At 46.9% G+C, this 26293-nt stretch overlaps 1 protein-coding gene across 2 annotated transcripts in view; it reads left to right on the top strand.

Moving 5' to 3' along the window:
* Positions 1–4843: 4843 nt before the first annotated feature.
* RFTN1 (raftlin, lipid raft linker 1) overlaps positions 4844–26293 on the top strand; it is a 193741-nt gene continuing 172291 nt past the window's right edge. The window contains exons 1-2 of one of the 2 annotated variants that reach the window (XM_069473278.1): positions 4844–5105; positions 24885–25037. In XM_069473278.1, coding sequence (XP_069329379.1) covers positions 24893–25037 — 145 coding nt within the window. In that variant the 5' untranslated portion in view covers positions 4844–5105; positions 24885–24892. The remainder of the gene's footprint in view (positions 5106–24884; positions 25038–26293) is intronic. The other variant, XM_069473279.1, reaches the window with a different exon arrangement.

The raw sequence follows: 26293 nt of genomic DNA, 5'->3' as shown, positions 1-26293 counted from the left end.
TTTCATACCCCTGGGTCTTCTCACTGCTGCTCAGGGGCCCAGGGCCCTACCCTCCATCTCAAGAGCTCACCAGCATCTTAGGCTATTAAGTGAGGCCTGAACTCGTGGACTAGGAGTTAGTCTTTCCGGATGGTGCACAGGTTGTGCTGTGGCTGCTGTTGATGGGAGTTCATCCCCCATTGCCAGTGGGAAGGATGAATAGCTATTCCTTTCTTCTACTGAAGGTCTGTAGTGCTTTTCCTGGACAAATTCCAAGAGCTGAGTAGTTGTCCATGGGGCTCCCAAGTGCTGTGCATGGATGATTTTCACTTGAGCCGAGGGCAGTGGGTTTCTGAACCCTGACTCTCGTCAGTCCCTGGGTGCTACCAGGCACTGTCTGTTGACATGTCCCTTCTGTCTCTCCTCACTCCCCTTTTTCTAGTCGGCAGCTTTTACCCATCCATGGAGGAGGTGTGTGTATGGGAGAGCAGGGTGGGGCAACGAAGGAAAAAAGATATGAGAGGGGACAATGGTTCTGCTTGATGTCCTATTTTCCCGTATCTTTGCATTTTCCATTTGGACATTGACTTTTGAAACTCAAAAGCAAGAATTTGACTTTTCTTCTGGCATTGTTAAGATAACCCTCCCTGTGACAACTGTGTCTCTTCCAGCTGTCTAAGTTGATGAGAAGAGGGTTGGTACAGCACGGTGAGAAATACAGCAGGGGTGGGGTGGTGGGAAGGGGAAATCAGATCAATTAATATATCAAATTATTACCCCACTATTTATTTAATAATGGTTTATTTCCACAGTCTTCTTTTTTGACATCTGTGGAATATATAGGCTTCACACACACACACACACACGCACACGCACACGTGTACACTTCCCCTCTTCTCCCTGGTAATAAACCTCGCTCACAAATGCAAGTCCATAAACATGTCCCACGAATGGAATGGCCAGTAAAGGGGTGTGGGTGTGGGTGGTCAGGCTGCGTGAGGGAAACAAGCCGCAAACAGCAGTGCGCTGCACGCAGCATTCCTGAAATTCAGTCTCTAATGGCTCTTTGCTCCAGAGAGCAAATTCTGTCTCCGCCACAGGAGGGCCCCTGCTCCCCTCAACTGCCTGACTCAGACCGGCAATTCAGAGGTAAAATGAGGAGTGGATTCAGGAGCAGAATAACAATAATTTTTTTTTTTTCTGTATGGGGGTGAATGAAAGATTAGGCTGCCATCCAATATTTCCTCAAATTGGTGATGTCCGTGGGTGGCATTTTCAAAGTATTGGTTTGACTATACGTTAGACAAAATCCCTGGCCGTGGCTGATCAATGCATATGCAAAAAATACCATAATGAGCTCTCTACCCCCACCCCAATTCACACTCCCCCCATCACTGGGGAGTCAAAGGCATGTTTTGACACTGGCACAAGTGTGGCCTGCTCTAGCGTGACCACGAGTGCCAAGGTCTTCCCAGGGCTGTGCCTGTGTGGGCTGTACCTGTCACGATGAACAAAGGCCGGGGGCTCCTCCAAAACCACTGGCTCTGGGGCACAGAACTCCAGCCTCAGCTGTCAGCCTCCTCATAGGCACGAGTGTCACCCTACGTGGGGCCAGCTTCCTATAACCATTTAGTGTGGAGCAGCTGGCCGAACTGTGATCTCATGGGGCGGCAAACCTACTTGAAATATTAACTGTAATGATAAAGATGAATAATTCTTGCACCTCCGGAGCATAGATGAGTTCAGTTATCTCTCCCACCAGCCCTGAAACGTTGCAGTTCAGCTGCCATGTATAAGATCTGAGTGTTGTGGTCCTGTAAATAAACAATTAGGACAATAGCTCTTCAGGTTCCAAAGCTTTTGTTGGGTTCAATTTCTGCCGTAAGTTGTTATTACTCTCTATAGAATAAGGGGGAACTGAATTATTTTGAGCTAAGTTAGGAGCAGGGTGGGCCTGAGTGGGGTGAAACTGTAGGGGCAGGGTGGGGGTGCGGGGAGACGGTGGGCAGAATAGCAGGTTAGCTGGGATTCTCCTTCCCTCCAAGCCTCATAGCTAGGATGCAGCAAAATTGCTCCAGCTGCCGGTACCCATGGCCTTAATCATCTCCAGAGTGGGGTGGTGCTGCTGAGGCCAGGAAAGAATTACTCCAGCGGCTGGGGGGCGGGAGGCTTCTTTCACTGAGATTTTACAAGAATTGTGCAGTCTGGCCACGGCGGGCTTCTTACACTTGCCTAGGCTGGCTTAACTCCTCTCCTTTCCATGGGGGTGTGAGGGGAACCAGCTTCCCCATTAACTTGGGGCCTGCATCTTATCGACAGCGAATGCGTGGGATCCCACTTCTGGGGCCATCTGTGACCTGTCATGCAGTAATAGCTTGGTTTTCCCCGTGTTCGGCTCCCTCTCCAAGTACTTAGTGTTAAATCATAGGGGGAGGAAGTGTGAGCAGAGGAAAAACAGCACTATTACATGACCCCCGATGAGACTGCTGTGATAGAATTAAAAGCTGCCGCCCTAGGACATTCTAACAGATGACATTGTGAGGTTGCCAAGGTAACCCACTAGGATACAGTTCCAGCATCTTTGGGGTTGATGCTGGGTAGGCGAGGTCAGTTAGAGGTGAGGTCCAGCTGCCCAGGGTCTACCCCTGGCTGGCCAGTCCATGGCAGCCAAGTGAAAAATCAAGGCAGCTCTCCACACAATGCAAACAAAGCCTACGTTTGGCTCCTTGTTAAATATTCCAGGTGAAAGAGAATTTACACTCTGGATAATTGTTTAATGTAGGTTACAAAGAGCCTTAAAAGATCTGCATGCCCTAGGCTCATCCATTCATTCCATAAATGTTTATTGAACACCTACTATGTGCTAGATAGGAAGCATCAGAATATTTGGCAGGAAAGGTCAAGAGTTCTAGAAAACCCTCAAAAATGCAGTTCCAAGCAATGAAAAAAATCATTTAAGACCTTTATACACCATTAGTACTCAGGAAAACACTGAGTGAGAGAAAATGGAAACAATCAGAATAACATATTAACCTCAAGGACATGGTGTCCAAAAAAAAAAAAAAAAAAGACACCACCAAAATCCAAAACCCAACTGTGCCAAAGTTTTATAGAATGAAAATCATTTGCTTAAATCAACCACCTCCCCCACCGCAACCAAAGTATGCTGCATTTCCCCCCCTTTTCTCTTTAACTTCTTTTAAATACCCTGCATTTACTTGTGAACTACTGGTTAACATCTATAAATGTTCTTTTTTTTAAAAAAAAGTATGTGGTATTATGTATACACACACCATGGAGTATTATTATTATAAATGTTCTTTTTTTCCTCCAATCTAGTGGCCATCGAAGGATCAGAACAATTTCAGATGGGCCCTGCCTTGCAGCAACTCAAGTCCCCAGGCAGGTAAATAACATGAAGACCCCTCCCTTTGGCTTCATAATGGGTGGTCATAACTATCGGTGCCACTGGACACTTGTCCCCACACACTATTGTTTGAACCTGGACTGGGCCATCACCTGGTCTTGTTATTTTCTCCCAGAGGGCACGCTCAGGTGTTGGGGGGAAGGGGGTACATAGTGGGGTGGTGGACAGTGATGTCAGGAAGTGGTGGGTGGAAAGGGAAAGGAAAAAAAACCAAAGCCAAAAGCAAAACAGTGGTAGGGGAGTGGGGAGGAAAACAGAACTGGGATGGCAATGAAAAAGAAAACAAGGAAGAAAATCTCTGAGAAACTGTAGCAACAAGAAGAGTCTCCGAAAACAAAAGAGTGCTTCCTTACCCCCTGGGGGACTGTTATTAGTAACACTAGGACCTCATTAAAACCAGCCCTGCACCGGGTAGGCTCCAGCGCCTAAGGACCCTTCTTTGCCCAACCAGAAAATGGAGATAATTAACTAGATTATTTCAGTCTCCTTGTTCCAGCCGCTTTATCGTAATGATAATAATAATGATTATAACTAAGTTATACAGTGCTTCCTAAATCCTTTACTTATAATGCCATGAGGAAGTGCTATTTGACAAATGAACAGGCCCAGAGCAGTTAAGTCACTTACCCAAAGTCACACAGCCGGTAAGTACAGAAGCCAACTCTGATCATGTGGCTTTAGGGCTCCCGATCTTAACCCCTACAACTGTAATTTTGCTTTGTTTTAATAGTTTCAGGAAGAACATCTTTTATAATGGGTTCATTGTCTCACATCTTCACTATAATAATGCAGCCCTGTCCCGGGGCTTTATTTATGTAATTTTCTCCTTGGGCGCCTCAAGTTGCCAGGCAAGATGATTTCCCAGATCTTCTCAAATCTAGGGACATCTGAAGTAAGTGGAATAGGGTGTGGCAAGGAGGACAGCAGCATTATCCTTCTCCTGAAGCCCTAACTCACAAGAAATTACTTCGGCAGCACCCGAGATGTCTGGGGACGCTCCCACCTGTGGAATGGGGTCCGAGGAATGGTCTCTCTTAAGTCTCCCCCCTACCCCGCCCCCAGCCAGCAGCACCTTGGTGGCTACCGCTCTTCCAGCATCCCGGCTCAAATTCTAGGGGATCCCAGTCTCCCACGCGCTCTCCTGACAGCACACAACCTTAATTTGGAGGGGTCGAGAGGGAGGTTAGGTGAGCCTCAGACCCCTGGGGCGTGAGGCTGCGAGGGTCGCGCACTGCGTGGCCGCGTGGAGGTGATCGCGCGGAACTCAGAGGGGCGCAGGGCGCGGAGGGGGCGCTGGGCGGGCCCACCGCTCCCATGGCGGCTGTCAGGGGCCGCACGGCTTCCCCTGAAGATGCAGCGCAGCATATTTTGCACATGAGTTCAGAGGAAGAGGAAGTGTAGCCGGCGGACGCGCGGCGGCGGCGGGGGCGCGTCGGGGCTGGAGCCGGAGCGCGCCGGGCGCAGGGCTCAGCGAGCGAGAGCGCGGCGGCCGCGGGCTCCGCTGAGGGACTGACGCACCGATCGCCGGAGGGACAGACATCCGAACACGCTGCGCCGCCCCCCCACCCCGCCTCCACCCACTGGCGCCCACGTTCTCCCCGCGCCGCCTCCTCTGTATGGCACAAACTTTCCTCCCGGGACAGAACACGCTGTCTCAGGGAGCCCGCGCCCGCGCCTTCTCCTCCGCCGGTCCCAAACGGTAGGTAGGGGCGCGACAGAGTTTGTGGTGTCGGCGGGCACAGGCCTCTTCATTTGGCCCTGCAGACCGGGTCCCCGGCGGGCAGGCTGAGCCCCGCATGGTGCCTCCCCGCAGGTTGCTCTGCGCCGAGGGTCCGGAGCTTCCAGAAGAGCCCACCCTGGCCCGGGTAGGAGGGGACAGGGGCCAATCGATAGGAAACCGGGGTCTCGGGCCAACTTTTTTTGGGGTGGGGAGGAAAGTCATCCCTGGCGCGTTGTTGGGAGAGGCACTCCAGAGCAGCCTGTTGGTGATCATGGGCTCTGCAGGCTCAGGGGCGCCTAGGAAGGACGCGGAGGGAGATCTTTGAGGCTACAGGTGGGTCCAGGACACACTGCTGCAGGGGGTCCTCGGCAAAGATCCGGCAGGAGCTGGCCACGGAGTACAGGCTTCACGGGTGCGCGCGGCTGGGCTGGGTTGGGGTAGAGGTGGCGCCCGACTGCCCCTCGGCGTGTGCCCGTGGAGGTGGGTTTGCTCTGGGGGCAGAGGCGTCCGCGCTCAGGGGAAGCGCCGCAGCCGCTGGAGGCACGGGGGCGCGGAGAGTCCCCAGCACTGAAAACGGGGATCTCCTCTTCTGAAAGGGATTTTCTTCCCTTGTCCTAACGCACTTTCCTAGGCTCAAGGGACGCCAGGATGGGTATGGGTCTGGGCGGGGAGGCGGTGGCGTGTATTTCAGGAAGCCCGGTTGTGGCATGCGCACCCTGGTACTGGGCCAGGGCTGGTGCCCTTCACCTCGGGCATCGCTGTCTTTGGCAGCGAGAACCGCGTGGAGGCCAAGGTTCTAGACCCAGGCGCTCTCCCTGCTGCCTGTCTGTTGCTCGCCCTCAGCCGCCCTGTGTGGTTGTGGGTAGTCCCCAGGGACGCTGGGTGGTGTCAGCGAGTTTCTTTGGGTGCTTAAAAACAAACAAAAAGTATTTTTAAAAAAAAGTCTGGCACAGATTTCTATCTGTGAGTGGCCCGCCCCAGTTTCCAGAAACTGCCCCCTCTTGCAGTCGGGACAGCTGTTTTCAGATGCTGGACTCGCAATCACACTAGGCGTCTTCCAACCCCTGCCATCGTATGTCATCTCAGGATAAGTAAGGCCTTGCCAGGAAGGAAGCCGGGTGTAATGTGAGCGACCTCTGGGCCTGTGGGTAGGGCCACTATGCTCCCACGTGCCACCGGCTGCCGGGATTCCTAACTTGTACCCCTGAACAGCTGAATTCTCAAGAAGTTCAGGTGATCCTAGATGTCACCAAACCCCACCAGAAGGGTTAAGCAGCAAGCTGTTTAGGGCTCTTTGGTGCGTGTGTGCTATTCTCAGTGAAATCACTGTTGACTGAGGTCTGCATCCTCTTTTGCCTTCAGTGGGGTTTCTGGCCCGCCTGAGTAATCCAAGCCCAAGAGCTGGGACGTCATTCTCTGGCTGCATTTGTATAAGTCACTGGATTGGTTTTTCTTTGTTTGCTTTTTAGCTGCACAGACATGGGGCAAATGGAAGTGGAGTGCTGTGCAGTTAGCTAATAGATTTGGTGCAGGAATTGAAAGAATAAATTGGGAATACAAGTCTGTGAGTTCTTTTTCTCCCTCTTGAGCAGGAATTTTTGGCTTCCATTCAAATAATTGCTTTGTCTGTAGGGAAACAGGCAGAAAATCTTTGGCATGAGTGATGTGAGTTCCTGTAAAGCTGCTTGTGTTCTTCCAGTCTTCACTTTTCAGCAGAATTGAAATTATGTGATCCCATGGCTTGGTGGGCATGGGTGCCTTGCCAAATTTCTAACTTAAGGAGAGAGAGGACACTGTGACTCTACCCCCTCCATCCCATTTTTTTTAAGATCCAGAAAAGTTGCAAGAATAGTGACCACCTAAATATACACGCCTAGAGTCTGTAATTAACATTTTGTTTTAGTGGCTTTGTTACACATCTGTCCATCCATCCATCCCTCTATCCATCCATCCATCAGTTCAGATGATTGTTCTGTGCATTTTAAAGTCAATTACAGACATTTGGTACAGGTTGCTCCAAAACATTTCAGCATACATTTTATTATTTAAGAGTTCAATATATGTTCATGGTTTTCTTGAGGTGAAATTTACATACATAGTGAAATGCACAAATCTAGAGATTTGCATAATGTTTTGACAGATGCATGCACCTGTGTAACCCCAGTCCCTATCAAGACAGAGAACATTACTATCACCCCAGAAAATTCCTTCATCCTCATTCTCGGTGAATCCGTGCCCCCACCTCCCAGTGGCAACAACTGCCCTATTTCTCATCATAGGTTAGTTTAGCCTGTCCATGAACTTCATATAAGTGGAATTCAACAGCATTGTGTAAAGCTTTTTTCACTCAGCATATTTTTGAGATTCATCCATGTTGTATCAGTAATGTAGTCTTTTTTATTGCTGAGCTATAGTCCTGCGTTTGTCTATTCCACAGTTTGTTTAGATAGTCTTTTGTTCATGGGCACATGGGTTATGCCCCCCCCCACACACACATTTTTTTGGTTATAAACAAAGCTGCTGTGAACATTTGTGTATAAGTCTTCCTAGAGACATAGGGTCTCATTTCTCGTGGGTAAATACCTGGCTGTGAGTTGCTGGGTCATAGAGGTGGTTTATGTGAACCTGGTAAGAAAACTGCCAGACCTTTTCCCAACATGGTATGCCTTTTTACACTCCTACCAGCAAAGAATACAAGTGTGAGATTCCAGATATAACACTGTATCTTTCCTATCTCAAAGTCCAGAGTATGATTTGACTAGTGTTCTTCAGGGGCCAGAGAGACCCAGACATTGGGACCACCTGAAACAGTCTGGAGCATGTTGTTTGCATAGGTGGAGGGGATGCAGGAAATCCCTGCCCCTGCCAGCAAAAGGGTTGAAACTTAAATTATTGTAGGCGATCAGAGGAATATTTTATTTTTAGGTATATCCAGAAAAGGGAATTCCATAGGGGAATGTACCCTCAGTTACAAAAGAAGATTGAGCACTTTCTATAAAAAGAAAAATAACCCCCAAACCCCACAGAATTCCACTAAACTTCTGCTTAGAAACTCCTGGGAGATTTCTGGCCTGTTGGTCTGGTTGATGTGAACTTGCTGGAGATTCCCCTTGGATTTCACTGGCTCGGGCGGCTGGCTGTGGAAACGGCTGTGTTTGCTTTGTGAGGCAAGTCAGTTTGGCTTTTTGAAGGCTCAAAGAAGGCTCTCCTGTAAAAGTGATTTGGCCTGGTAGTGAGAAACAAGGCCTGCCATGACCTCTCTTACTGTCCTGGCTGAGAAAATGGGTGTGTGCCCCTCAGTTGCCTTACACCCTAGTCCCTGTCTGTGGGGCCAGCAGCAGAACCTGGTCTTGGCTGGTCCAGGAAACAGGAAGTGCACCTTTCTGCCTAAGCGGGACCCCAGGATGACATTTTTGCATCCCATGAAGGTGTCCCAGTGCTTGCCATGCTTTGCAGGAGTCAGATGGCAGGTGGTGCAGAGTATTGAGACATTGATTGCACAGTTTGGGTTCTGTTCCCTCATCCTCCAGAGCCTAGTACCGTGCCAGCCACTGGGTAGGGGCACAGTAAACATTGGCTGAATGACTTTTGTGACTTGTGCTACCCATCTTGGTTATTGCCTCTCTGGAGCTTGACAGTGGGTGACAAGATGTCAGGGCCCCAAGATGTATTTTACTAGAGGCCATTTTGCCATAGCCTGGGAAACACATTTAAAGTATTTGGGCCTAGGAAAACTTTGTTGACTGTAAACTTTCATTGTATCAGCACCATTCCTTTTTATAGCAGATTTTAATGTTGTTATTAACAAAAATACTAGCAACTATAGCTATCACTTGCTGAATGCTTACTCTTTTCAAGGCTCTGTTGGGCACTTTATACACATTATTTGGGAATACTAATATTATCTTCACTTTAGCCTTGAGGAAACTGAAGCTTAGTGAGGTTAACTTACTCTGAGTTCACATTTTCATGTTTCCAAGGACCTTAAGGGGAGAGACTGTGACATTCTGGTTCAGCAAATGCAAGAATCCACCTGTAAGCACAGATTTCCAAATACACGAAGCCATAGTATAACAGAAATGTGAACTGGATAGTCAGAACAAAGTTACAGGAAATGCCACACTGGAATAATTTTCTTTAGTTTTTGGAGTTTCTTTTTCTTTTTGTTTTAAGCTTGCTGAATTTGGTACAGCCAGGGACCTGTACTCATTTTAGTGATAATTTAAGAAATTGTTGGTTGATTAGGATTGTAATTTTATTGAAGGAACAAAGCTGTTGCCAGCTGTTTGGTTTGAGTGTCTGTAGCTGAGCTGTCCAATACAGTAGCTGCTAGCTACATGTGGCTATTTACATTTAACTGTAAATGAAATAAAATTAAAAATTCAGTTCCTCAGTCTTATGGCCACATTTCAAGTGGTCCAGGCCACATGTGGTTAGTGGCTACTGAATTGGATCGCACAGATCGAGTATTTCCTTCACTGCTGAACGTTCTGTTTGATAGTGCTACTCTAAATAAGCATTTCTTTTTTTCCCTTCAGTTTAAGAATTGGTAACAGACTTGGCTAAGGCTTAGGCTATTTTGCACTGACAAAGAGATAAATTTAGCCAGCCGTTTCTTTTATGTTTACCTTTTAAAGATTTGTGTGTGTGTGTGTGTGTGTGTGTGTGTGTGATCCTTCCATCCACATCAGTTTTTGACATGAATTTGAGCCTCCCTTTTCTCCTTGGCCCCCAAAGGGGCTTTTGTTATTATCATTGCATATTTTATCAAGATGCTTTCTCATAAAGGATCTGTGTAGCCGGCAAGCGATAGCCGCTGCTTGAACCCTGCTAATTCCTTGCTCTCCAAATAAGAATTTGGTTCAGCTTTTAAATATGCATTTGTGTGACTTACTCCCTACCTGGGCTGAATTCAGGAAGAAAAATCGCTCTCAGTGGGTCAGAACCAAAGAGCTGGAAAATCAGGTCACATTCTGCAGTGATGGCTACCTGCCAAGACTGAGATGGAGGAGACACCATTTAGGGTACTTGAAGGCTCTCTTTGGGATTTTCCTGGGTCTGACCTGCCTCTGGGGGGCAGGCAGTGATGGCGAGGGCTGGCAACTTCAGTGTCCCGGTTACACAGGACAGTGGGGGGATGGTACCTCGGGTCTCCCTCTTCTATGGTGTGCACTACTGCAGAATCAGATTCAAAGGAAGGGGGGAGCCAATCCTTGAGGGTCAGTGGGCAGTGAGGCCGGCCAGAGGTGGAAAATCAACTGAAGCTATGTTTGTTCAGTTTATTTGAGGCTGACCCACTCACATGCTACTCTATGATCCCGTATTGGAGGTTTCCACACTCTTTCAGCCAGGAAGCCAGATGCACCCACTGACAGCTTTCTTTGGCTTTTACACCTGAAATGTCATTTTGTTGTTCCATAGGCAGACCTCCTTGAGGGTCAGAATTTATTCTTTACAGAGGATTAGCAGTTTCCATGCTTGTGTGTGTGTGTGTGTGTGCGTGTGTATGTTTATGTGTTTTGAAACTCCCTACTTTGCATTTCACCCTTCATCCTGAGGAATCTTTCAAGTTGTATGGAATAGCTCTCAACTTCCTCAGATTTGGGGAAACTATTGTAATAGATCTTATTCATAAAGTTGGATTAGAAAAGATTTGGTTGGCCGGGTGCTGTGGCTCACACCTGTAATCCTAGCACTCTGGGAGGCTGAGGTGGGAGGATCACTTGAGCTCAGGAGTTTGAGACCAGATTGAGCAAGAGCAAGACCTCATCTATACAAACAATAGAAAAATTAGCCTGGCATCGTGGCGCACACCTGTAGTCCTGTAGTCCCAGCTAGTTGGGAGGCTGAGGCAGGAGGATTGCTTGAGCCCAGGAGTTTGAGGTTGTAGTGAGTTATGATGATGTCACTGCACTCTAGCCTGGGCTACACAGTGAGACTCTGTCTGGGAAAAAAAAAAAAAAAAAAGAAAAGATTTGGTTAATCACAGACTTCGGTTAATAGAACATGTTCATATCATGTACTACCAAACTTTGGAAACATATATATAAGAAATCACACTGTTCATTTAAACACGTCTTTAATTTAGAGAGGTCTTTGGGAATAATCCAATATCTTGTGACACCCTTAGAGTACCCTTTTCAGTGTGGTGTAATGATGACTCCAGGCCAGAGCAGGTCAGAAGGAATCTTTATAGTGAATAACAAGTAATACTAATACAGCACTAAAATAGTTAACATTTATGCTGTTCTTTCTATGTGCCTGAGCTCTTCTAAGCCCTGTTAAATATTAACTCACCTTACCTTATTTAACCCTCACCTACGGGTAGATGTTGCAGCTGTCCCCATTTTACAGAGGAGAACATTGAGGTTAAGTGGCTTCCTTGAGGTCACATAGCTAGGAGTAAGGGCACCAGAATTTGAATCTAGTCAGTCTCGTCCCAGAGCCTGTGAACCCAACCCCTGTTCTGTACTATTAAGAAAGTGAACTTGAGAGCCACAGGGGAATATTCCAAAGGCCGTTTTCCATCCTTTATCAGATAAGTGCCTTCCCTATTCCCGAAGGGTGTGGACTGAGTGGGTATTTATTGTGCATCTGTTAGGGTCAGGGCATCGGGGTAGCTGCTGTTGGGGATGAAGAAGATGCACTTGCTGCCTTTGAGAAACTTCTGTCATGTGGGAGGTGAGGATTTACCAGAATCTCAGGGCTCTCCCTTGAACTCAGGCTGGTATATCCCACTGCCCACCGTACACATCCGCTTGGACGGAGCTGACATGGCTACAACAAACTCCTGGCTTCCTCTCGCTCCCCACCTCAGATGGCCGCCCCCAGCCTCCCAGTGGCTCAGGTGAACGCTCTACAGGTGGCTTGGACACCCTCTTTTTCTCATCCCCTATTTCCAAACCATCCATATATCCCGTTTTCTACCTTCAAAAAATATCCAGAATTTGATCTGCCCACACCTCTATCCACTGCCATCTGGTCTCCCTGCTCCCATGGTTGGTCACGGCCAGAGTGACTCATGTCTCCACTCTGCTTAAAACTCTCCAGGGCAGGGGTCTCCAGCCTATGGAAGTTGTAGAATTATTTCATTATATATTACAATGTAATAATAATAGAAATAAAATGCACAGTAAATGTAATGTGGTTGAATCATCCCAAAACCATCCCTCCACCACCGGTCCATGGAAAAATTGTCCTCCATGCAAACTGTCTCTGGTCCCAGAAAGACTGGGGGCCGCTGCCAGGGGCTCCCAGCTCAGTCAGGTTAAAGCCAATGTCCTTAACTCCTGGGGACGCAATGCCCCGGGTTGTTTGCCTTGCCTGGCCCCCCTCCCCCATATCCCATGGCTTCCTCTGGTACCTTTGTCATGAGTTTGCTTATATGTCACCTTTTGGGTGAGGCCTTCCCTGATCATCCTGTCTTTAAAAACTGTCCCTCCTTCTTCTGTGATTTCTCTCTCTCCTCCCTGTGTTATTTTACTTCAAACATTAAATTTCATATAATATTTTTATTTTTCTATTGTCTGCTTTTCTGATTCTGAAGGTAAGGTCCCTGAGGGCAGGGTTGTTCTTTTTTGTGTGTATCTCTTTTGTTTTACTTTGGCATTGCCAGCATTTAGAACAGGCCTTTTGTATAGAAAGTGCTCGGTACGTATTTGTTAATGAATAAACAGCTTGGAGTGGCAGTCTGGTTAGAACCCAGCCCTAGAAGAGGGTCTGATGGTTCATTTTCTGCATCCACTTGGTTAGGCCATGGTGCTTAATTTCTGGTCAAACCCCAGTCTAGGTGTTGCTGTGGGGGATTTTTTAGATGTGATTAATAATTAAATGAGCAGAATTTGAGTAAAGCAGACTATTCTCCATACTGTGAGTAGGCCTCATCCGTTCAGTTGGAGGCCTTAAGAAGAAATACTGAGATACTCCAGGGAAGAGGGATTCTGACTCCAGACTACTTTTGCACTCAAGGCTGCAACATCGGCCGGGCGCGATGGCTCACGCCTGTAATCCTAGCACTCTGGGAGGCTGAGGTGGGAGGATCGCTTAAGCTCAGGAGTTTGAGACCAGCCTGAGCAAGAGCGAGACCCCCTTCTCTACTAAAAATAGAAAAATTAGCTGGGTATGGTGGGGTGTGCCTGTAGTCCCCAGCTACTCGAGAGGCTGAGGCAGGAGGATTGCTTGAGCCTAGGAGTTTGAGGTTGCTGTGAGGTACGATGACACCATGATACTCTAGCCAGGGTGACAGAGTGGTGAGACTCTGTCTCAAAAAAAAAAAGACCATAAGACTGTAACATCAACTCTTCCCTGGGTTTCCAGCCTTCTGTCCTGCCCTGAAGAGTTTGGACTTGTCAGCCCCGACAATCGCATGAGCCAATTCTAAGTAATAAATATCTCTCTTTGTCTCTCCCTGTCCGTCTGTGTATCTGTCCATTTCCATCTGTCTAGGTATGCACACATATGTGTCCACATCCGATTGGTTCTGTTTCTCTGGAGAACCTTGACTAATACAGAGGGTCGAGATGGAAAGGAAAGGAATGCCAGGTGGAGGTCCAGTGAAGGGGTGGTGTCTGGAGAGTTCTGAGCAGCTACAAAAGATCAAGGGGCTTAGCCTTGACATGACTCTGGAGTTGGCAGTGAAGGGAAACGGCGGGAGCAGGACTGGAAAGAAGGGAGGGTGGGGCGGGACAGGTGGAGATTGGGGGTGGGGTGAGACTGAGATTGTCCAAGCTGGACAGTGGTGTGGTTATGCTTTTTGAGCAGCCTGTGTGGTGCAGAATTGTTAACGTGGCAAAAGCTGGTGATAGGCATTACATAGAAGAGGGGGAGCCAGAGTCAAGGAAGGCATCGGATTGTCCTGCAAAGCCGGGTGTCTTGGAGAATGACGCGGAGGGATGGGAAGCACCCGCCGTGCTGGGCAGGCCCGTGTCAGGTGAACGTGGGGGCAGGAGCCGGCTGACACCCGGGGTTTTGCGCCTGGATGTCAGGAGGGCACGGCACTCCCCACAGAGACAAGACATGCGGGAGGAAGAGCAGGCTTGTTGGGCAGGGTGTCGCACTTTCTCGGGGGCATATTCTTCTGGAAGTGCTGCGAAAGTTCCAGGTGAGGATGTCGACACAGGTCCTTGGAGATGTCTGCTTGGAGCTGGAGAGAAGACAGGCTGGGGGGAGAGACTGGGGCGCTTTTGCCCCGGTGGGTTAAGTTGGGGCTAGAGAAGGCTTGTGAATGCTAATGGGGGACAATATCATGCACATGACTTTTTGAGCACACGCATATTGGTGGTTTCCAGATTCTGTGCTTAGATACCCCAGGGTGTTGCGGCACATCACAGGGGGGCCAAGGGATATTTTACATTTTTGAGGGAGATGCAGCAATGCTTGACATATGTTGGACACCACGATAACAACTAGCTTGAGCTACTTCACAGCACCAACATCGGACAGCGCCTCGTTCCTTCTGATGACGTCATAGCTCTATGAAGCTGGATCTTGGGTGGTTGCTAAGAAAATTGTTGTGGAACAGGAAGTGAGGGGGGGTGGTGTCGAGTGTGGTTCCCGGGTTTGAGAAGCGGTGTAGTGCCCAGCAGGTGCACACAACCCCATTAGTAAGTAAGTGTGGTTAGTTGAGAATGAAAGAAAAAAATTTTTTTTCAGTTTATGTGTTCTATTTTTTCAAAAGGCTAGTAAATTGTTAGGTTGTAAGTATTAAGTTGTTTGGACCTAACTACTTAGTAAATGGAACTCTTAAATATTCTTTTAGCTTAGGGGGTACCTTCAAAACCATACCAAGAAACTAAGCACACCATGAACTGAGAGGGTCTCAGGATCTCTGCCAGATGTTGCTCTGAGTGTTATATGTAGATCGTAAAATGGTAAATGCAGGGATAGATGGATCGTGAGAAAAGGATGGGTGTGGAGGCTGTGTCCAAGAAATCTTATTAATGCAGAAATAAAAGATGTGAAGCAAATAAGGCAAAATGTAAGCATTTGTTAAATCTAAGTCGTGGGTACATAGATGTCTCATTTTCTATCCTTTTCCATATGTTTGAAGTGGTTTATAATTAAAATAATTTTAGGAAAGTGAGGCAGGAGGAGGGCTGAGGGTGGGAGTTTAGGGGTGTGCCTGTGTTTGGGAGGACAGCAGAGGGGCCTGGGAAGGGGGCGTCTGAAGTAGAAAGAGAGTCAAGAGATTGGGGGTGTGGAACCAAGGGCACAGTTCTGGACTGTGGTTCTCAGTCCTGGACGTGAGGCTTAGGGAAGCTCCCAGGCCCCGCTGAGCCCTGGCTGTCAGGCGATTGGAGAGGCTGGGAGTGGAAAAAGACTGGGTTTGCTCTACCGAGAGCACTGATTCTCAGCCCTGGTTGCGTGTGGGAGTCAGCTGGGGGCTTTTAAAAAATAATGGTGCTCGGGCCCCACCCCCAGATGCCTGGGCACCAGGACTTTGCACAGCTCTCCAGATAGTTCCACTGTGCAGCTAGGATTGAGAACCACTGCCATACCCCAGAGGCTCTCAGACTTTACTCTGAGTCAGACTTCGATGAATTACTTGCTGTTCGAATGTCACTTGTGATTCGGGAGGCCTGGGATTCTGCATTTCTAACAAGCTCCCAGATGCTGCGACACGGCCGGCCTGAGGGCCGCACGTTGAGTAGCACGTTCTGAGAGGGAGCTGCGTTGAGGGGAGGGTGGCTGCGACGCGGAGAGCAGCAGAGCAGACCTGTCCTCTGGAGCAGGCCCCACTGAGACGTTGGTGGGTGGGGGCTGCGGTGGGAAGCAAGTGTTTTCTTTTTATAATGTAAACCCCACTTGTAGTAGATATGTTTTGTTGTGTAACAAATTACTCCCATAGATACCTAGAGGCTTAAAACAACAAACATGTATCATGGCACATGGTTTCTGTGAGCCAGGAATCCAGCAGTGGCTTAGCCGGGTGGTTCTGACTCAGGGTCTCTCACGAGGTTGCAGGCAAGACGTCAGCAGGCCTGAAGGGTCCGCTTCCACGTGGCGTCAGGTTGGTGCTGGCTGTTGGAAGGAGGCCTTGCTTCCCTGCACTGGGGACTTCTCCCCCCGGGGGATAGTGTCCTCACAGCAGGGCAGGGGGCAGCCCCCCGAGATCTGTGAGAGCAAGGTGGAACCCATAATGTCTCCTGTGCCCCAGCCTTAGAAATCACACGCCGTCATTTCCACAATATTCTATTGGCCACAGGGGCCAGTCCTTTTCAGCATGGGAGGGGAACACACAAGGGTGTGGATTCCAGTAGGATCGTGGGGGCCCATCTTAGAGACTGGCTATGACACCCCTATTGTTTTCAACTATGAAAATAATGCACGCTGAACACAGAAATCGTGGACATGTCACCATAATCTCATGACCCAGAGGAAAGTTCTGTTAATATGTGTTCCCTGCCCTGCCAGGTTTTTAAAAATGTGGATTTTATATGCAAATAGACACATAGGCACTTTTTAAAAGTGGTACTGTACAATAATATTGTTTCGTATAGATGGCTCATTACTCCTGGCATTGGATCAGGGACACTTTCCACAGGTATGTTTTAGTTACCCTTGGGTTTCTTAGACTATGTTTGCAGAATATCAAAATTTGACACCATCTGAATAGTTTTCTGAATTTCGAAGTTTTCATTTATAATTCTGGATTGCCAGAGATGTCGTTATCATGTAAAGACTTCTTAATTTGGATGATCAGTTTTTCCTTTGGACGACTGAAGTAATAAACACGCTTGAGTCTTCAAATATGGAATTTGAGTGTAGAAATAAAAAACGAGCTTGCCAGCTGATCCGGCATCGTCGCATATGATTGCCCTGTCTCTGGGTGCTTGTCACGAGCTGTTGGCATTTGTTAAAATTAGCTTTACAGGCTGCCTCCGATTAGCAGCAAGTGTGGTAAATGAGGGCTCACTCTTAATGAAACTAATTTGTATTTGAAAATATAACTACATTTATTGCCCCCATTATTTAAATGTGTGCATGCCAGTTGATAGTAAAAATGAATTTTTAAACTGAGGCTTTTATAAATTCTGGCTGAAAAAGAATCTTTTAAGAAGGCGATCCTTTTGACGTGATTTTCCAGTGTTTCATGGGCATTTGGGGAAGCATTTCAGAAACAAATTGGCAATACTTTTAAAATAATAATTTTAACATTTCAACATTTAAAATGACACAGGACATTCACCAGACCCCGTTGCTGATCAGCTTCTTCTGGAGCCAAGACCATGGTGGTGTGCTTTGTGTTTCGTATGACATCTGAATGCCCTGTACTTTGTCCAGACTTCCAGAATAGCCAGTCCCACTGCACCGTGTATCTCTCTGTTCATTGCCTTTCTTCTCCTTTCATCTGTGATCTCCTTGATGGCGGGACCAGGCCCTCCCAGTTTTTGTGTTTCCTAACCGAGTGCCTGACTCAAAGCAGACCTTAAGAAATGTGCTTGTACTCACCATCAAATTAGTTTCACTGATCATCACCTAGGAGCACATATAGGAATAACATTAATGGGGTGTCAGGCAGATGTGGGGGAGGAGGGGATGGGTGTATACATACATAATGAGTGTGATGCACACTGTCTAAGGATGGACACGCTTGAAGCACTGCCTGGTGGGGGAAGAGGCAGGGGCCAGGGCAATATACATAACCTAAACTTTTGTACCCCCATAATATGCTGAAATAAAAAAAAGGATAAACTAAAATATATAATACAAATTGGAATAAATTAATGGTTATAATACTATTAATAAAGCAGAATGAAATGTAAATAAAAAATTGTGTGTTGAATGAATGGATGGATGAATGAATTTGGAACATAAGTTCCCTCCTCCTGGAGCTGACAACTCCTGCGTGAAGCTGGTCCACCCTGTACCAAAGATACATCCTACTCTAGATTTGATTTAGAAAGAATTGATTTTCCAAAACGTCACCATTTGAGAGATGATCTTTGCTTCGTGGTCATTTGCAATGTCTACTGTCCTCTTCTTGCAGTTTGGGTCTCAGAACCTTCCTCTGATTACCTTACATTCCTCCCTAGAAAGCATCTAGTTCCTAACTGCTCTTACCAATTTCTGCTAGAGAACTGCGTGTGTATATTTTGGCTCTTTTCCCACTGATTCACCATAGGAATGTGGAAAGACTTCCTCTCTTTCCTCTACCTTCGAAGACCTCTTGGAAGGTTTTTCTTGGTACCTTTATACTAGCAACAGCTATATACATAGTTACAAGGGTGTCTGCTGAGAAGACAAAGATAAAAAAGAGAAACAAACACCTGTACAACTGTCAATCAAAGCTGATCTGACAATCAACTTACACAAGAAATAATTAACCTAATTTACAGTAAGTGTCAATGTGAGGTGACCATAGGAATGAATTTGGAGGGGCAGAGCTATAGAAGTAGGACGTAGCAAGATAAAGTATTGGGGACGTCTCATCAGACACAGGTGATTTTCAGCATGTGTCTTTCACAAAAGCAAAAAAAGAAGAAATAGCCAAGGAATAACACCACTGCTCCTGATTCCGCGGTGAGCTGATGCCCTGTGCGAGCGAGCAGGTGGCGGAGGGGCTCGTCTGCTGGTCCTTCAGCAGTCTCACTGCCCACACACCTCTCATGGTGGCAGCATCTGGCCACCCCGAGGGTGTAAACAGAAGCCCCTGCACTTCCCATATAACCCATCAACCCCACTCTTGGGTATTTACGCTAGGGAATGAAAGCTTATGTTCACATAAAAACCTCTATGCAATGTTTATTGCCACTTTGTTCATAATCAACCTGGCTGGAAACAGCCCAAATGTCCTTCAAAGGGTACATGGTTGCAGCAAGGCCCCTAAACGCAGGCCGACTTCAGTGGGGGCAGCCCGTGGGTGTTTCAGGCATGCTTGGTGTATGTTACCCATTGTGTAAACAAATCACTCCAAAACTCAGAGGCTTAGAACAACAACAGTAGTTTATTTCGCTTAGGAATCTGCGGTTTTGGCAGGGCTTGGTAGAAACAGCTTGTCTTCGCTCCGTGTGGCGTCATCAGCTTGACTGAGGCAGGGGATCTACTTCCAAGGTGGCTCACTGGCAAGGTGGCCAGCAGGTTGGTCCTGGCTGTCGAGCTCCTCTCCACATGGGCCTCTCTGTGGGGCTGCCCGGGCATCCTCATGGCACGGTGGCTGCCTTCCAAGAGTAGCCATCCCAAGAGTCAGGGAGTGAACACTCCCAGTTTCTTCAGGCCTGGGTCCAGAAACTGGCACTGTGTCATTCTGTCATATTCTGTTGATCAAGCAGCCATGGAGCCCAGATTGAGGGGAGGTGACATAGACCCTACCTCTCATGGGAGAAGTGTCAGTGCATTTTGGAGCCACCTTTAAAAGCTATCCCACGTATCATTTATCTTCCACCACACTGGAGACCTTGATCCCTCAGGGAGATGTGCTGCTACTGTGACATTCCCTGTGCAGCCCCTCTGGGTGTCGTCGGCCCGAGTCTCGCGATACTGTTCCTAGACTCTTCCCTCTGCCTCCCCTCCCACTGCCCTCAAAGGGCCCCCATCCCTTGCCTCCAGCATCTTGCAGGATTCTAATGTGAGCATGGTTTGGGAACCTCACAGTCAAGTTTACAAAACTCTACAATAATGTAAGGCACTGTTACATCTTACTCTTCCTCCTTTTTATAAGCTGGATTTTTCTGATTTGTTTTCAGCATAGTAGGGACTGTAATAGCTATTTCTGGAATGATGTAGAAATCTTTCCTATCTTAACAGGGGTGGAGGTTGGGGGAAGAATGCAGGGAGAAATAAAAGGAATGCAGGTGCACCAGCAGGGAGCAACGTAGGGCCCCTACGCAAGAGTGAGAGGAACATGTTCACATTAAAGTTTATTTATTTTTTTTTTTAGATTTAAAGATTATAAAATTGGTTTATTGTAAAAGCAATTCAAGAATACCCCATTAAAATCTTATCCCAATGCTACCCAATACAACCAAGAAGCAATTAAACACTTAAAGTTTTGATGGCCAGCAACTGCTTGCTTCCTGCGTCTCCCTTCCCAGAGAGAACTGTGCTTTAAAAGCAGTTGCTTAGCAAGGGTTGCACGCACTCCAAAGAAATGAGTCTCTAAAGTTGGAGACCCCCAAGGATTCACTGATATTACAGTTTAGCTGCTGTCTGGTATTGAGAAAAACTTTAAACAAATTAAATTTAACAGAGCTTAACTGAGCAAAGAATGACTTGCAAGTTGGGAAGCTCTTAGAACTGCAGCCTGCAACATGGTCAGGCAGCATTTGGGTACAGAAAATGGAAGTGAGGTACAGAGACAGCTCAATTGGCTACAGCCGGAGTGGTTACAGCTCCGCTTTTACCTTATTTGCACATGGTCCGATCAGTTGGCTGCCTACAGTTGACTGAAGGTTGGCTGTGTGATTGGCTGAGACTCAGCTATTTGTTACAAAAGTTTACTCCTAAGTTAGGCTTTCAGTTAGTTTACATACTGAGTTGTGTTGCAGGACTCAAGTATGGAGGCATCCTCGGGCCAAATTTAGTTTAACGTACTGTTTATCTTTTCTGTGTCTGATCACATAGATGATTTGCCCAGAGTGCCCTTATGTCCTATGATCTCAAGCACAGTGCCCTTTGGGGTGAACTTGGGCAGAGACCTCAAGTTTGGGATAGTTTATTGAAATCTTAAATTCAAAGTTGTGAATCAGAAGTTTTTCTAATACTTCTTGGTATCACTCCCCCCGCCCACTCAACTTTCTCTGAGTCTTTCTTACTCATTCTGGTAACCTTCTCCTTTCTTCTGCTGTCAGGAAATCTGTCCTTTATAGAAGAAATTAATTAAAATTAAAAAGTGATAGATAAAATTAAATCATACTAAAGTGATAGTGGCTACCAGGAGCTTAGTTCGTTTTCCTTACTTGGAGATATTTGTGGTTTCAGAGGAGATTCTTAGGAAGAGTAATCCATTCAAAGGAATGAATTTCTAATGCTAGAATTTATATAATAGGGTAACAAAAATGGGAGGATTACTGAGGAAGAGAAACCTTCTTGGAGGGCCCCAAACACTCAGCCTTCCAGAGTGAGACACATCTGCCTGAGTACGTGGCAGGGCACGGCATGACTGCCTTCCCTGGCTTGCCAACCTGTCCACTTCTCCACCTCGTGTCCATTAAATCCTAGGTAGGGCCCAACAAGGAGAGCATGCCCCCATCCCGACATAGAGAATATTCCTTTCTCCTTCTCAGAGATCTATAGTGTACACACAGGTGACTTTATTGGAAAAGCTAACATTAGATGAACTGCCTACTGTAAATGTTGCTTTCAGTTTTTATTGGGAAGAATTTACACCCAGTATGTGAACCATTTTGTGTTTTACCTTTATTCCAACTTAACATTATAGTTGAAGATGTTTCTACACATCTATAGGGCCACATATTTGTTTATGTATTTTTGAACTTTTCAGTATAATGTAAATGGGAACGCACACAAATTAATCAGCAGACAGCTCAGTGGCTCAGTGAATTGTCACAAACTGAGCACAACTGTGTAACGAGCACCCAGATCAAGAAACAACATGACTTGTACCCCAGAAGGCCCCTCACACTCCCAGGCAGTCACTGTTCCCCCCAGGGTAACCAGAACTCCAGCATCTAACACTAGAGATTGCTTTTGCCTGTTTTGGAACTCTAAACAAAGGGAATGAGAAAGTAGGTACTCTTTTGTGTCTGGCTTCCCCCCACCCTCATTCCTTTTTAATTTTGACATTCATCTATGTTGTTATGTGTAATCCTAGTTTCTTTATTTTCATTGCTGTATAATATTTCATTGTGTGAATATACCACAATTTATTTATCTATTCTACCATATGGCATTTGGGCAGTTTCCAATATGGGGCTATTATGAACGGTGCTACTGTGAGCACTCTCGTACATGTCTTTCTGATGCCCATGTGGACACATTTCTGTTGGTATAGACCCAGGGGAGGGATTTCTGGGTCAGAGAATAGGCATATATTCAGCTTTCCTACATATTGCCAATTTTCCAAAGTGGTTGTACCAGTTTACACTCTTACCATCAGTGTAGGGAAGTTCATTTTGCTTCATATTCTTGCCAACACTCAGTAATACCAGTTTTTAAAATGTTCTTAGCTATTCAGGTAGATGCATGTTATTAATATATCTCATTGTGGTCTTCCTTTCATTTTTCTGATGAGTAATGAAGTTGAGCTTCTTTTCATATGTTCCTTGGCCATTTGCATACCCTCCCTTGGAAGTGCTTGTTCAGGCATTTCGCCTATTTGCTGTCGGGTAGTCTATCTTTTCCTTATTGATTTGCAGGAGTTCTTTGGTTGTGGGTATGAGCGCTGTGTTGAATGGATGCAGTGGCGTGCATAAGCCAGCACACACCGGCTCTGCAGAGCCGACTGTGGCATCTCTTCCCAACTCTGCCTTCAGACCTCACGTTGGTAGCTTGAAACCTGTTGTGGTGGGCAAGTTTACACCACAGAAACTGGCAAACACTACAAATCAGGGCCTTTCCCCCTTCTTGGAGAGCTGTTTTACCAGTACACTGCTAGATAAATGTATTGCAAACAGCTACTTTGAGGCTCTGGATTACCTTTTCACTTTTTAAGGTGTGCTTTGAGGAACAGAAATTTTTAATATAGTCCACTTTATCAAGATTTTCTTTTGTGGTTAGAGCTTTTTGTGTTCTGTGTAAGAAATCTTTGCCTTCATCTTCCGGTTTATCTATGGGGCTATATCACTTCTGAAATATTCTATTTTGCTTAGCTTTTCCCTTACTGATGGAGGACAGCCAGGTACAGTTCTAAAGGTTGTTCACAAAGGGGTAAGTAGGGGCTTGGATCCAGCTCTTGCTGCACTCAGGAAGCCATGGCTGGGACAGGACCGAGTTCCTCAGAGGAGGTGGCCCCTTTTCTACTTCTCACAGAGGCACCCTATGGGCCAGTGGTGGCCCTGGCTCGCTGACACCTGTAATCTCACACTACCTTTCCAGCCTGTACTTTCCCGTCACACGCTGTCCTTTCCTGCCTCCATGCCTTTGCTCTTGCTGCACTCTCCCTCCATCTCTGCGTGGTCACGTGTCACATGCCCTCTCTGGGCCCCTGCCATTTTCCTATCTTTGTTATAGCTTGAATGTCCCTCCTCTCTTACCAGGCTGAACTCCTTGAGGGCGGAGACCGCACTGAATTGCTGACGGTGCTTTGCCCATAGCGGGCGTGCGGTCGATCTGCACGAATGAGTGACCTGGTGAGCCTCTGGGCTCTGCAGTTCTGGTGGCAGTAGCACTCCTCTGGCCAGGGTCACTGTTCCCAGCATTTGGAATCCTCCCTGTCCATTCCTCTTCTGCTTTGCCCCAGTGGAGGCGAGTCGGCTTGCTTTTTAGCAGCTAAATATGCAGCCTTTGTCCATATCAGCTGTTCTATCTGCAGAACTACAGAGTATTTTACAAGTAATCCGTTCATGCACATTGCACATAAATCATGTCTGCTCTGGCCGTTTGGACACTAATGTTCCCTTATTAAGGCATAAGTAAGCCTTCCTGTTCTCATCCATTCTTTCAGACTTTTTTTTTAATTACTGAAAAGTATAGTCTGGTTGTCACTATTCCACCTCCTTCCACTCGCTCTCCCACCCCCGCATTGCCTTTTTGAGGCTCAGTTTGTTTTTCCGGAGCTTGCCAAATTGCCTTAGGAAGCCGGGTACCTTGTGAATGTATTAAGCAAAAGGAAATTCTTATCTCTCAAAGGAAGCAGTCACCGCGTTTCTGTGTGTGATATTCTTGGCCAGTTAATATTTTTGTGAAATATGTTTTGATGGCGGCACTGGTACCCCAGAGAGGAGGGAAGTATTGGTGGGGCTCAAAACACAAAAGGAAAATATCTTCTGCTGAAGTTTAGGGAGTGGATAAAAAGTCATTTCATGAGTGTCTGTCTAAACAGAGAACTTTCATTGTTTTTAATCCCCTGAAAGATTGGAAGCTCAGCCCACCCTAGTGTGCACATTATTTTAACATTTCTCCATTTTCTTTTCCAACTGTAGCTACAGATCTTTGCTCTAATACACGTGGATTTCTGCTTCCAATTTCTCCAGCCCTGCTATTAGTGTTCAGTCAGTTTTCATTTTGGTCTAAAATGACTCTAAGAGCATGGAAGCATACTATTATTTCCTGCTGTTTGGTCTAAAAAAGAAGAAAAGGGGGACTTTTAGACAAGGCCCGTAAAAATACCACGTCTACTTTTAGAGATGTTTTATGAATGTAAATTTCCTGTCTAAATAATTACTGTTGAGGGTAGAAAGGACTCTGGAGTTTGGAAATTGTAACAACAACTTATTCCCTCTTAGCAACCACAGTGAAGGTGACACATCTCTAGTATTTTTACAGACAGGCTGACACCGTAATGTGCCATACTGCTTTTTAGATCCCATTTTTTAATCATGTATACCGGATTATAGTGGAACTGAGGCACTCCGAGGTATTATTTTCTTCAGATAGGGGAAAAAAGATATAAAACCTGTATGCTTTGGGTGTCATTTAAAAATCACAGGATGGCTGGTAATGGTGTCTTAACGGAAAGAGAAGCCAGCCTGGATACTGCACAGTCCTCTGTGTTCGGGTCATTTTTAAGTTATACTCTCGATTTCATAAAGGCTGAAGTCCTTTATGTATTCTTCAGGAAAGTTAAGGCGTCTTTTATACTATGGTGTTAAGAAAAATCTCAGAAAAAAATCACACCCCTCTTTTCCCTTTTGCTGGCAGCTGCTGAAATGGGTTGCGGATTGAACAAGTTAGAGAAACGCGATGAAAAACGGCCTGGGAATATTTATTCAACCTTGAAGAGGCCACAGGTGGAAACCAAGATAGATGTGTCCTATGAATACCGCTTCCTGGAGTTCACCACCCTGAGTGCTGGTGAGTCCCCGGGGTGGGTGGGGCCTGTGGGAGCCTGGGAGGGGCGGGCTGGCTCAAGGGGACGGCTTCCAGAAACCCAGATTTTTACGTGAAACCTCTCGCTTTCTAAAAGATAGCAACTGATTAAAATTATAACAAATGAAAACCATGTGTGAGCCAAGCAGTACACATGGATAGGCTGAATTTTGCCCATGGGCCAAGCAGTTTGCAGGCTCTGTTTCGTAGCAAGCCCCGTGGAAAAGAAAGGTTTGCCTTCTCTCCTTGTACCAACCGGCCCGTCCACCCGAATTCCCCTGCCAGTTGCCCACCGTCTTGCAAGAGGACTTGTCCCTCTGGGTTTGGCCTCACTTCACCTGAGCCAGAGGCAGTCGGGTCATCTACCACCACCGCTGTCCAAGGTCTGGCCCCGGGGTGACCGGCAGGGGATGGTCAATATCTAAAGCACTTGTTGAGCATCTACTGTGTGCAGAGCGTTGGGCCGTCGTGGTGGGAGGTGGAGGAGGTTGGGAGGCATGTCCTGGTGGGGGAGAGAAGACTCATACACATGAAAAGGAAAAGAACTCAACAGGTTAAAACTGTCATTTGGAAAACATGTCAAACGTATTTTTGGAAGAGGAAGAGGGCGTTCTTCCTTTTGGGTCCCTGGAAGTTGAGAGTGAAAATTGGGCACCAAATAACTAAGGCATCTTCAGACACTTTCTCCCTGGGCTTCTGGGCAGAAGCCTAAGCTTCTATGAGCAAAAAGGAGAATGAGTGGGAAAAGCCCTCATATCGGTGGTTTGGAGTCCTGGATCTGCTGTGGAGTGACTGGGTAAGTTACTAAGCCTCTCAGGCCTGCAGTGTCCTCATCTGTAACATGAGCACGTGAGTGTCCACCTCGTGGGGCAGTCGTGAAGAGTTGGAGATGGAACATGCGTGAAGCTCTTAGCACAGTGTCTGGCATGTGGTGGGGGCTCTGCTCTTCCTCCTCCTCCTCGGCTACCATTCCGGCTGCCGCCATCCCTGGGCTGAGGCTCTGACTGTTTCTTGAGCCCTGAGAGAAAGGACAGCTGGGCACCTCTGTAGGGACATTCTGTGTACCCCTCCAGGTGCCAAAACCACACCCAGCGTCTTCCTCCTCAGATTGCTTCCTTCTGCTGCCCTCGAATCATGTCACTGCCGTCCTCTTAAATGGCCAGACATCCATGCCCAGGCCTTCTCCCCACCCACAATTGCTGTTCCATCACCCAAGCCTATTAAAACCATGTCTGACGACA

This window comes from Eulemur rufifrons, chromosome 7 (genome assembly GCF_041146395.1).
Source record: "Eulemur rufifrons isolate Redbay chromosome 7, OSU_ERuf_1, whole genome shotgun sequence".
In the NCBI taxonomy this organism is placed as follows: Eukaryota; Metazoa; Chordata; class Mammalia; order Primates; family Lemuridae; genus Eulemur; species Eulemur rufifrons.
The sequence above is the reverse complement of the archived record's forward strand: the minus strand, read 5'-3'. Positions and strand labels throughout refer to the sequence as shown.